General features: G+C 35.5%; 1 protein-coding gene across 1 annotated transcript in view; it reads right to left on the bottom strand.

Moving 5' to 3' along the window:
* Window positions 1-113: 113 nt before the first annotated feature.
* LOC137629004 (uncharacterized) overlaps window positions 114-12500 on the bottom strand; it is a 17071-nt gene continuing 4684 nt past the window's right edge. Inside the window, exons 2-3 of the mRNA XM_068360256.1 lie at window positions 1610-1951; window positions 114-1210 (exon numbers count right to left, since the gene is read on the bottom strand). Coding sequence (XP_068216357.1) covers window positions 1147-1210; window positions 1610-1938 — 393 coding nt within the window. The 5' untranslated portion in view covers window positions 1939-1951 and the 3' untranslated portion in view covers window positions 114-1146. The remainder of the gene's footprint in view (window positions 1211-1609; window positions 1952-12500) is intronic.

The raw sequence follows: 12500 nt of genomic DNA, 5'->3' as shown, positions 1-12500 counted from the left end.
TTACAATTGATGATGAAATACAATATTCTATTTAGCATCTTCAAGTACGTTGGGATGAAACAAAACATAACTATCAATGGTAACAAAAATAAATATAATAAATTAGATTGTCAGCTTTATCATCAAAAGTTCAAAGCAAAAGTTTTTTTTCTTTCACTTGTCTTTTTGTTTGTTGCATATTATTCTACGTCAATGTAGTTTCGTCGTCTCTGTAAATAAACAAGGGAAATCTTTCCACCTAAGCAGAAGTCAAACATTTCTAAGTTATTCTTTTGCAATCGAGAGAATATAATAGGCAATGAGTATTTACATGTTCAAGATTTATCAGTCTTCAGTGTCTGTCCAAGTCTTCAGTCTCAGAGTGAACTTATCGTCTGTCAGCGTCATAGCAGTAACAATTAGTATTATGTAGTCCAGCTACTTACTGCCATCCCTCAAAAAAAAATGAAATAAATAAATAAATAAAGAAATAAACTTTCAGTAAAGATTTCATCTTCCATTGGGATTCTTTTGTGATGGGTAGTACAGTTGGCTTCATTATATCCGATATATTTCACGGGAAGTTAAGATGTCTGGCCGCTGTATATTATAGCGGATAAAGCTATTTTTAACAATAGGGAAACTGTTGGCAACTTTACCTGTGAAACAGTCTATGAGCTTGAAAACATGATTAGAGGCATTTTTATTAATTTTACGAAGTGCTATTTAATGAAATATGGTTATTTTTTAACAGCCCTTGGTAAAATGAATAAAAACAACGTTTGCTCACGTGCTTACAATCTCAGCGACTTTGTTTCACAGGCGAGCGTTGCTAACAGTAAAGTGTATCAGAATCAATGAAGACAACTGTACCACCCCTACCTAAGAATCTAAGTTTGTCAATTGACAAAAGAAGTAACATAGAGTCCAAAATCTTACGTATTTGAACTATAGGTTTTACAGTCAGTCCAGTTACGCAAGCGCCATCAAGGAGCACTTATAATGGCATTTTTTTAAAAACGTCCGTACATTTTGTCTCTCTGAGTCAAATGTCATCGAGTCTTTGGTCAAAGACCTACGATATCCCAGGTCCAGCCTGCGATACTTTAAAAAATTAACGTTTAAAACTCCGAATTTCTTTCCATCATGACGAATTTATGGTCTGGTTTATTCGTAACGTTGATAAGCTTCAGTCAGGGCCTTGAGCACTGGGGAGAGTAAGTCCAGAGACCTGAAATGAATGGGATTGAAAGTTGACTTTAGGGTTGAATCAACCTCTTACGAGGAGTTAGTGGGTGAATATATCATTCTAGTGTTGTTCCACTACGTGATATTCCACAACGTTACAGTTCCTAAGTTAAAAGCATATGTATGGAATTCAGGAATTCATGCAATCTGTTGATTAGTATGTTAATCTGTCATTTTAACGATATAGGTGAACTTTAGTCGTGATTATAGGTGCCATAATATAAGTTACAGGTAAAAATAAATGCATGTTATTTAGTATACAGTCAAGTATGACATTCAAATACACATACAAGTTCATTGAGTTAGGTATAACTAGGCATGTGGAGCACAAACAAAGTCACTTTATAAATATCAACAGCGAAGAAAGAATTTCTCCTCTCACCTTTTGGCATAGGCTGAGTAGGATGAATAGGCCTGGTTGCCATCATAGGCGTAGTTAGAGTAGTCGTAATCTTCCCTGTTGGTGAAAATAGTGCTCAGGTCGTAACCCAGCAGAGGGACGACCACAATGGCCACCAGCAGGAGGACGATGCCGGTAATCACGGCGTACTGCAGGGACGTGGAGTTGAGGGAGAGTGAAGCGGCGTTGTTAGTGAGGTCCACAAACGTGAACCTCGGCGTCTCCTCAACCTCCAGGTCTATGTTGTTGTTGTTCTCCTCGGCAGAGGCAAAGGCTGCCAGGAACAGGAGAGCGATTGCGATTGTCTTCATCTTTAGGAATGTGCTGGAAAGAAGAATTACTATTACTAGTTAAGATACAACTCGAGTTGGAAAAGCAGGATGTTATAACCCCAAGAGGTCCAACTAGTAAAATCGCCCAGTGAGGCAAGGAAACAAGGATATAGATAAGCTACCAGGGAAGTTATTATTAATCGAATCGAAATATTTCAAGAATAGTATTAACATTAAGATAAATCCTTCATATGTAAACTATAAAAACTTAAAAAACTACGATCGTCTTCATCTTTTGGAATGTTCTGAAATGAAGAATTACTATTAGCATTACTAGCTAAGCTATAAAATAAGTTGGAAAAGCAGGATACTATAAGCCTAAGGGGTCCAACAGGGAAAAATACCCCAGTGAGGCAAGGAAACAAGGATATAGATAAACTACCAGAGAAGTAATTAATAATTAAAGTGAAATATTTCAAGAATAGTAACAACATGAAAATAAGTCTTTCATATATTAACTATAAAATCTTCAAATAACTGTGATCATCTTCATCTTTTGGAATATGCTGGAAAAAGGGATTTCTATTTCTAGCTAAGCTACAACCTTAGTTGGAGAAGCAGGATGCTATAAGCCTAGGGGATCCAACAAGGAAAAACAACCAAGTGAGGAAAGGAAACAAAGAAATAAATAAATTACAGGAAAGGTAATGAACAATTGTACAATTGAAATAAGATATTTTAAGAATAATAATAATTAGATAAATCCTTCTTATATAAACTATAAAAACTTAAAAAAGAAAAAAAAAACTTGAGGAAGAGAAATAAAAATAGTGTGCCCGAGTGCATCTTCACCTCTAGAAGAATAGAATAAGGTTGAAAAACTGGAAGCTTTTAAGGTCAAAAATATATGTAGTATGAATGGAGGTATAAAGTACTAAAATGAGAGAAAAGATAGGTCACATATCGAAGTGATGTGAAGTGATTTGGTCTCCTGCAAGGATGAAAAACGGTAGATTGACATTGAGAATAACAGAATGAGTCCTTGGAGATTGTAAAAGAAGCAGAAGGAAGAGGAGACGATAGATTAACGAGAGTTTGCGGGTGGGGATTGACACACACAAGACCATAAACACGCAAGTGGAAGGACATGTCTGAGGCCTTTGTTCTGCCGTTAAATACTTAGTTAATTAGTTAGTTAGTTAGATAGATAGCTAGAAAGGTAGATAGGTGAATAGATATTCAGAATATTCGCGATGAAGGAAGAAAATTATTTTGTTAAAGGATTTAGGCGACCGGTCAATGGTATGAGAAAACAGACCTTTAATTTTTTACCGTTTTGTATTAGTTTAAAAAGCGTAATGTATTCTAGATGTTTATTTTATCCTTTGTATGAATAATATCTAAAACGCCGATTCAGCTTTCAAAGGAAGACAGTGACATTAATTGGTTACTGAGAGAATATTCAGTTAAAGGAAACAGTTGATTTGTTGATTTACATACCTGCATGTGTATGTAATAGAAATGCATTTATGTGTGTTTATAAATATGTACAGTAGGTATATAGATATATATATGTACATATGTATGTATATATATATATATATATATATATATATATATATATATATATATATATATATATATATATATATATATATAATGTATAGTGTGTGTGTGTATATGTGTTTTTCAGCAGATGGAAACTGAAAACCCCTAAGATAAAACATTAAAAATTCCTTCTAATTAAAAACTGGAATCTGTATAATCACACGACTGTGTTACATCATAAGACGTTCCATCTGTCAGTTGAATAAGTTGGCCATACGTCGGACTCGAGCAAATTAACCGTACGAGTACACTTGATATAATCGTTAAGCTCCTTTTTAAATTTAGATTTTTAGAGTTTAGATTTAGTATTTAGCGTAAAACTGTTTGAAATTGAAATAAGAATCTTTAATTTTTTTTAAGACGATTGTGAAAATCTGGCTTAAATTGAAACCATTATCTTTTAATTTTTGGTAGATTGGTAATCAAATTTGAAATATTTTTTCCCCCTATATGAATATTTTGATACGTTTGATTTGAGTAGCAGTTATTCAAACGAATTAATAGAATAGAGAAATTCATATTTATACATGAAGATAAATCTTGAGTTTAATGATTAGTCAACTGACCTCTTATATATAATCCTTACTCGTGAATCTCTTCCAGGTTTTTTTATTATACATTTTTTTTCGCTTTGTGAAGAGGACCTGGAGAGATCACCAAAGGTAGAATTTTTAATTTCCTATGTTATAGTTTTATGATATTGCATTTCTTTTGATATTAGTGTCTGTGTGAAGACCGGGCTGCAAATTAACATTTATCTATAGATACAGCTTTAGGAAAACACTTATACTGAAAAGCAAGTACCCTACTCAATTCTACCTATTAGCTTTTGTTCACACTCATTATAACCTCCTGCCATTTAAGCCTTTTATAAGTCTAGAATAGGTAGGTTTGGTGGAAGAGGATGCCTTTGATCGAAAGCATTAGAAAAGGCGTATCAGGCAACCGACCCTTTAATGGTGAGGAAGAAGGAGAAACAGGTTGTAATCATCCATTCATGTGGACTCGTAACCTACTGCACATGACATTTGACAGTCTTGTAAACATGGAAGCAGGGTTGCCAGGTTGGCCTTTTTCAAGCCAAACCCCCCCGTTTTGGCCTTTTTTCGTGCCAAATATATCAATTTGGCCTTTTTGAAATTGATTGGCCATAAAGGCTATATTTTTGTCCTTTTTCTACGAATGGTTTGGCCTTTTAAAGCTTCCGTTGTTTAAAATTTGGCCTTTTCTCATTTAGAAAACCTGGCAACCTTGCATGGAAGACAACCCAGTCAACAGGGTCTCAGGCAAAGCATCGCGTGTCGAGATCAACAACTCCCATATGCTCGTTTTGTTGTGGTTGGCAGAATCCCACACACACTTCCTCGCACGGACACAAACATTCACGCAACGCCTATATTCATTTGAGAAGCCATCCGAAATTTTCTACGTGGAAATAGGAACTGGGAGGACTTTATTCGCTTGAGGGAGAGAGAAAAGTACTGTGGGTGGTGTACAGGGGAGTAAGAAGAAAGCAATAGGCGCTCGAAACTTTGCTTAGTCATGGTTAAATGTCGCGTTGTTTCCGCTGTACAGTTTGTCAAAGGATAATTACCTTCCAGTTTGAATTACAAAAGTGGTTTTAGAGGAGAGTGTTGAAAATGTTTCTAAAATAATCGTTGAAGAATGATTTTCTCTATGAGAGAGAGAGAGAGAGAGAGAGAGAGAGAGAGAGAGAGAGAGAGAGAGAGAGAGATTCCACAAAAGTAACTATGGGTCACCATTTAAAGGTTTGAAGTCGCTCATGAATGGCAGAGACAATGTACAGTAACATTTCCCTAGGTCGCAGGACAATTCCCTAGAGACTGACCATCTATACGTGTGATCAAGCCCCTCTCCAACCAAGCTAGGACCAAAGAGGGCCAGGCAATGACTGCTGATGACTCTGCTGATAGAACTATAAGTTCCCCCAAATTCCCTTTCTTAGATAACAAAGATAGTGAGGTTGCAAACACAAAGGGAACGAACGAGTTTGAGCGGGACTCGAACCCCAGTCTGACAACCACCAGGCAGGGACGTTACCACATGTGTAATGAAGGATAATTTCCAAACATTGAAGAAACGAAAGGAAATGCTTTTCTGTTAATACTCAAAAAACTACAATGGAGTAAGAACACAAAATTTGTTGTTTAAATCGGTTAAATTCACATTGGGTAATTTTTTCAGAACCTCATCGCTTCCATCAACGTTTCGCCTAATCTCTCTAAGCGTTGAGATCGGAGTTACCATACATTTTTCATGTTCCTTATTCTCAACGTCAAAATCATTCAAATGTTTATGCATTCTCGTGTCTTCATTCCTTCCATATCAAGTAGTTTAATAACTATTTTATCATTACTCGCCTTCAAAGCCTTTGCCATTCCATACTTAAGAGGTAATAAGCTCAATTAGTTACTCTAAAGCATATGGCGTCCATGCAAAGCAGGCTTTTGCAAAATAATTGCAATATCCATTCACACACCCGCAACCTCAGCGCAACCATCCAGTGTTGCCACTGCATCAGCCTAAAAATTCCGACTGGTCAGAAAAACGGCCTTTAAACGTTGTAGTACCGAAAACCAACAAAACTTGCGCCAAATTAACCAAATATATATTCACGATTTTTATACTTTGTTAGTTTTAGTTCAAAATACAGTACAAATCTACAGATATGTTATATTAAACAGGACATTTATATGCCATAATAGTTTTTCAACCTTGATAACTATGCGGAAATATTTTCCGTTCCAGAGTGAAGAAGAAATCGGAAATTGAAATGGAGATCCCTCTGTAGCCTTTTTTTTTTCCGTCATTATCCCCACAAATCCGCCTTTTGGCAACCCCGTGCAATCTTGATGAATGGCTGCAGGTAACCAGAATAGCGCCCTGGGGGAGAACTAAGAATCTCTGCAACGGGAAATATATATATGGGATGTTTTCTCTTCTTGGACTTTCTCGGGCGGAAAGAAAACAAAGATTTATTCCAAGAGAAACTGGAGTAATCATAGAGCATTTCTCTCTCTCTCTCTCTCTCTCTCTCTCTCTCTCTCTCTCTCTCTCTCTCTCTTGGGACAGGTAGATCACACAGGTTCGGATAGGAATTTGTAAAATCTGATATTATTAATAGTAATTTAGGTGAATCCAATTTTAGAAGATAATTTCGGAATAGGATAAAAAATTTGTATTATTATTATTATTATTATTATTATCATCATCTAAGCTACGGCCTAATTGTAAAAGCAGGATACTATAAGCCCAAGGGCTCCTACAGGGAAAAATAGCCCAGCAAGGAAAGGAAATAAGGGAAAAAATAATCGACAGTAACAACATCAAAGTAGAAAGAGATCTTTCATATCAATTATGAAGAGATTAAACTATTATTCATGCAGTATAAAATTTGAAAAAACAGAAAATATAAGCATAGACTTTGAGAACCAAAATTATTGATGAATGAGACAGTTACGAATCGGATGATTAACTCTAAAGTTCTCTTGAGAATCACGGACAATGGGGATTCTCTTAAAGGGTTTAAACACCGCTCATGAATGGCAGAGGCAGAGGACTATGACATAGCCCTAGCAAGCAGGACAATGCCCTATGATCAGCGCCCTAGCCCCCTCTCCACCCCAGCGAGGACTAGGGAAGCCCAAGCAACAGCTGCTGATGACTCAACAGGTAGACACATAAGGCTCCACCCAAACCCCCCATCCTTAGCTCACAAGGATGGTGAGGTTATAGCTACCAAAGGATCTAACTGGTTTGAGCAGGTCTTGAACCCCAGTCTGGCGATCATCAGGCAGAGACATTACCAATGAGAAAAGGAAATACTGTATGGCATAAGTTGTTTTAAAATTACAGATCATTGCATAAAGAGATGAAAGGGAAATGAAGAAGCACTTATTGTAGGACATGAGGAAAAGGTTGCATTTTTTTTTTAAGCTGATCGTCATATTTTGTTTGAGACCCTTTAAATGAATGACAAGGGAGAATCGAAGCTATTTGACATAATATGCTTTAATACCGTATTCTCTCTCTCTCTCTCTCTCTCTCTCTCTCTCTCTCTCTCTTCTCTCTCTCTCTCTCTCTCTCTCTCTCTCTCTCTACTGATAAATACAAAGATAAAGATACATATATATATATATGTGTATATATATATGTATATATATATATATATATATATATATATATATATATGTATATATATGTATATATGTTATGCAGTGCTATCTTACTCTCTCCTGTTCTCCTGCTAAATACACAGGCACCCATTTATGAGTATATATATATATATATATATATATATATGTATATATATATATATATATATATATATATATATATATAAATATATATATTTATTTATTTGTTTATTTATATATGTGCAGTATATATATATATATATATCATAACTGAAAATATATATGTATATAAGTTATGGTGTATGTTTGAATTGCATAATACAGACTAAAAATTAAAATATACTTTCTGAATATACTGACAGATACTTCTACCCTTTTTAGCTAATATATATGAAAGAAAAGTAGAAAAGTTGTAAAGAAATACCGAAATATAATATTCCTGAGTCAGCAGTTAACATGAACACAAATATAGACCTAAAATCCTGGCCCTGTAACCTTAGCTCCAGTAACCTAAAATGTTTGTATATTTACATGGCCGTCCAAATGGCTAATAATAGAGCATAAACATGAGTTCGTGCATGCAATTTTTTTTTTTTTTGGGGGGGGGGTTGCTTGTTCTATAACTGGATTGTGGTCAACTTGGTCCACGAAGTAATTTTCATTATGTTAAAAAGATGTCTGACACACTTTTTCCCTTCAAGGAGTCTTCTGACTCGCATATACATGCGCTCATGTACACACACACGTGTATATATATATAATATATATATATATATATATATATATATATATATATATATATATATATATATATAGATATATATAATATATATACACACACATATATATATATATATATATATATATGTGTGTGTGTGTGTGTGTGTGTGTTTATAGATTACCATCATCATCATAATATGTATAACCCTATATGTATCACATTTCATTATATATATATATATACATATATGTATATATATATATATATACACATATATATATATATATATATATATATATATATATATATATATATATATATATATATATATGCGCGCTTTGGGACACACCACATCTCGTGCAATTTTCAATAAAGGTAATTGACTTATTGGTGTCAACGAGATCCTGCATGAATCTTCGTATTTAGGTCATTTCTTCAGATTTTCCGACGTAAATCTTTGGTTAAGAAACGATATTTAATTACTTTAATTCATTTTATCACCCAAGCAGTTTCAACAATATTATTTCTTCATCAAGAGAGTAGCTTATGGTTTGCACTAGTTATATAATTCATTTTATATGTATGGGTTCATCTAAAATTCCATACTATTTTAGAGGGTACAAGAAAATAAAAAAAAATAAAAACTTTGAAAAATTTGAATCTTTCAACATTTCAGAGATCCATTAAAGATTATGAAGAGTAAATTGAATGACTAAACTGTATGCATATATAATACTAACAACATGCACGGAAACTTAAGCGTAGGCATTTGCATGTGTACCATCACAGAGTTATGCAGGTCAGGTAATTAAGAGCGCTCTGCTGTTAGGGGTCAAGGTGGCGCTAGTGGCACGCCCCAGCTGCCGCTGTTTATCGGCCTGCAAAGTGGGTGTGATTTCAGACATCGAGGGGCATCCCGCGCCATCACTTCCCCTGCACTGCGAGGCCGAATTTTGCTTGATGAGAGAATATAGGTAAACTCTTCATGAATGATAAAGTTGAGCCTATTTAGAGAACGCTATTCACGGTTTTAGCTACTATGAGCTTACCGTCGTTGCTCTATCTACGAACGGTCTGGGTTCCATCAATTAGTTATTTCAAGGAGGGTTTCCGGTCGTGAATATCAATGTAATGTTGGTGCATGGCCCTTTAATAACTGTGGTTCAAATTACGTCATCGGCGTACCGTGGTAGTGCGTCCGATGCAGTCTTCTCTGTGAGATTTGCTCATCTCCAAGCATGAAATTTTGTAAAGTACATTCGCATAAACTTCCCTTGGACCACCGGGGGTGGCACTGTTCCTAGGTTAGGGTGTGTATTCGAAGTTGTATTCTAGTAATGGACTTTCAGGGTAAAATCTTGGATGATTCCTCGCAAGACGTGGTTTTCATCTAATCAAATTTGGTTTGCTCAATCGATTACTGCTTTCCAAGATGTGCTCTATTCAAATACTCTTTCGTCGTAAGTACTCATTATTCATTTTGTGTATGCTTTGGGGCATTCACCTGTGCTTTTAGGCATCTTCCTACCTGGGTTAATTTATGTATACCTCTGTTTTGAACTGGTCATCCTGCTGTTTAACTTGGGCATCGAGAAAATGCAGGGTCGTAAATTGGCTGTATTCTGTTGTAAAGTTCAGAACGGAATTCCTCCAGAGTTTGTCAGCTCTTTCTTGTGTCGTCATTGTTTATTCTTGTGATGAATATGTCATCAATGTATCGTCCGTAGATTTTTGGCTTTTACTTGTGCGTGTGTTTTTTATGGTGTTTTCTTCGACAGTAGCCCCGTGCCTTTGTGCAGAGTATCAAGAGAGGATCCCTATAGCTAGACCACGGTCTATTTATTGATATAATTCCCCACTGTGAGAAAGGACTTCCACACCTTTCTAAGGACATCTTCATGTATAGCAATGTTAATTTCGATTAAACTTACAGATTCTGACTTCTCTAGGGTTAGATACAGCAGATTCGAAATCCCCCCTCCTCTCTCTCTCTCTCTCTCTCTCTCTCTCTCTCTCTCTCTCTCTCTCTCTCTCTCTCTCTCTCTCTCTGACGTTCTAAACGTTATAGAGGCATTGGAAAACAATATTATCATGTATCTCTTTAGTTGACAAAGGAACCTCAAATTCAATCGAAGAACGTATCATTGATTACAGTAATATTTGTATAATCAAATCATTATTCATTTTTGATAGACGAATTTCCACTGATCCGGAAGAGAAAGTGGAAAGCAAGCGATAAATATATATTTAGGTATGGGGCGTGATAGAGGGTGTATGATAGATTTAGACGAAAGTTATCCAATAAAATTACGTAAAATTTGTGTATGAAGATGCCGATGTTGTTTCTCAACTAAATTTTAATAACTTTCGTGATATTGATAATCTTTTTAATGTTGTCATTACTACTACTAATAATAATGGTAATAACAATAGTAACGATTTCATTAGCCTACTGTTATTATGCGATTTTAAAGGTTTTAAAGGGCGCTCATGGATGGTAGAGGCAAGGGACAGTGACATTGCCCCATCAAGGAGGACAATGCCCTAGACACTGACCATACATACATATGATCAGCGCCCAGCCCCCTCTTCTACCCAAGCTAGGACCAAGATTGGCCAGGCGATGGTTGCTGATGACTCAGCAGATAGACTTATAGGCTCCTTCAACCTCCTGCCCCCCCCCTCCATCCTTAGCTCACAAGGATGATGAAGAAGCAGCAACCAAAGCAACTAACGAGTTTGGGCAGGACTCGAACCGCAGTTTGGCGTTCGCCAGTGAGGGACGTTCCCGCATCGGCCACCACAACCCTAAATTATAATTTGTAAAATTAATTTGTTTAGCTTTATTTTTCACTGAAACTACTGCATGTTGTAATTTTAGAGTTTCTTCATTTAATTTACAATGAGTAAATCTCACTTATGTGCGCCTAATTACGCAATCCACGGCCTGCAAAGAAATTATTTGGCAATTCCAAGGACATTTCGCGAAAGAATGATTTGACGCGAAGCGTCTCAAATTGCTGACAGTTTCTAGCAACAAAATATTCATTAATTGAAATTAAAAGGGGCTAAAGATAATTCATGTTAGGATTCAAACCAAGAAACAGCAACACTAATGAAATTTTATAGTGAAAACGAAATCCCGGCATTAAATCCTTGGAGAAGGACACTCCAAAATCAAACCATTGTTCTCTAGTCTTTGGTAGTGCTACAGCCTCTGTACCATGGTCTTCCACTGTCTTGGGGTAGAGTTCTCTTGCTTGAGGGTACACTCGGGCACACTATTCTATCTTATTTCTCCTACTCTTGTTTTGTTAGAGTTTTTTTATAGTTTATATAGGAGATCTATATTTCAATGTTGTTTCTGTTCGGAAAATATTTTATTTTTCCTTGTTTCTTTCCGCACTGGGCTATTTTCCCTGTTAGAGCCACTAGGGTTATAGCATCCTGTTCTTCCAACTAGGATTGTAGATTAGCAAGTAATAGTAATAGTTTTTATAGTTTATATATGAAAGATCTAATTTATTTTTGTAACTGTTCTTAAAATCTTTTATTTTATTGTTAATTAGTTCTCTTGTAGTTTATCTATTTCCTTATTTTCTTTCCTCACTGGGCTATTTGCTCCCTATTGGAGCCTTAGAGCTTATAGCATCCTACATTTCCAACTAGTGTTGTAGCTTAACAAATAATAATAATAATAATAATAATAATAATAATAATAATAATAATAGTAATAATAATAATATCAACTACCCGTGTAACTAGGTCCCATTAATATTTTTATGGAAATGAAGCACAACTGAGCAACGGAGAGTGACTCACAGCCAATGGTGTCCTCTATTTCAGCTCAGTGTTACATTTGTGGTTTCAGACAAACAGGAGGTGCTCTTTAAGCTTCCAGATTGCAAGTAAGCAGTCCCATGCACACTCGTGCTTGCGTGTATGCCTGCTTTGCATCGATACATATGAAAATATACGTTTGGTAAATGGTTTGTAAATGCACGTATATCTGGTATACACACACACATATATATATGTATATATATGTATATATGTATATATATATATATATATATATATGTATGTATATATATACTAACATATACGTATATATA

The sequence above is a fragment of the Palaemon carinicauda genome, chromosome 37, assembly GCF_036898095.1.
Source record: "Palaemon carinicauda isolate YSFRI2023 chromosome 37, ASM3689809v2, whole genome shotgun sequence".
Taxonomy (NCBI): domain Eukaryota; kingdom Metazoa; phylum Arthropoda; class Malacostraca; order Decapoda; family Palaemonidae; genus Palaemon; species Palaemon carinicauda.
Note: the sequence above shows the minus strand (reverse complement) of the source record. Positions and strands in the feature narration are given on the sequence as shown.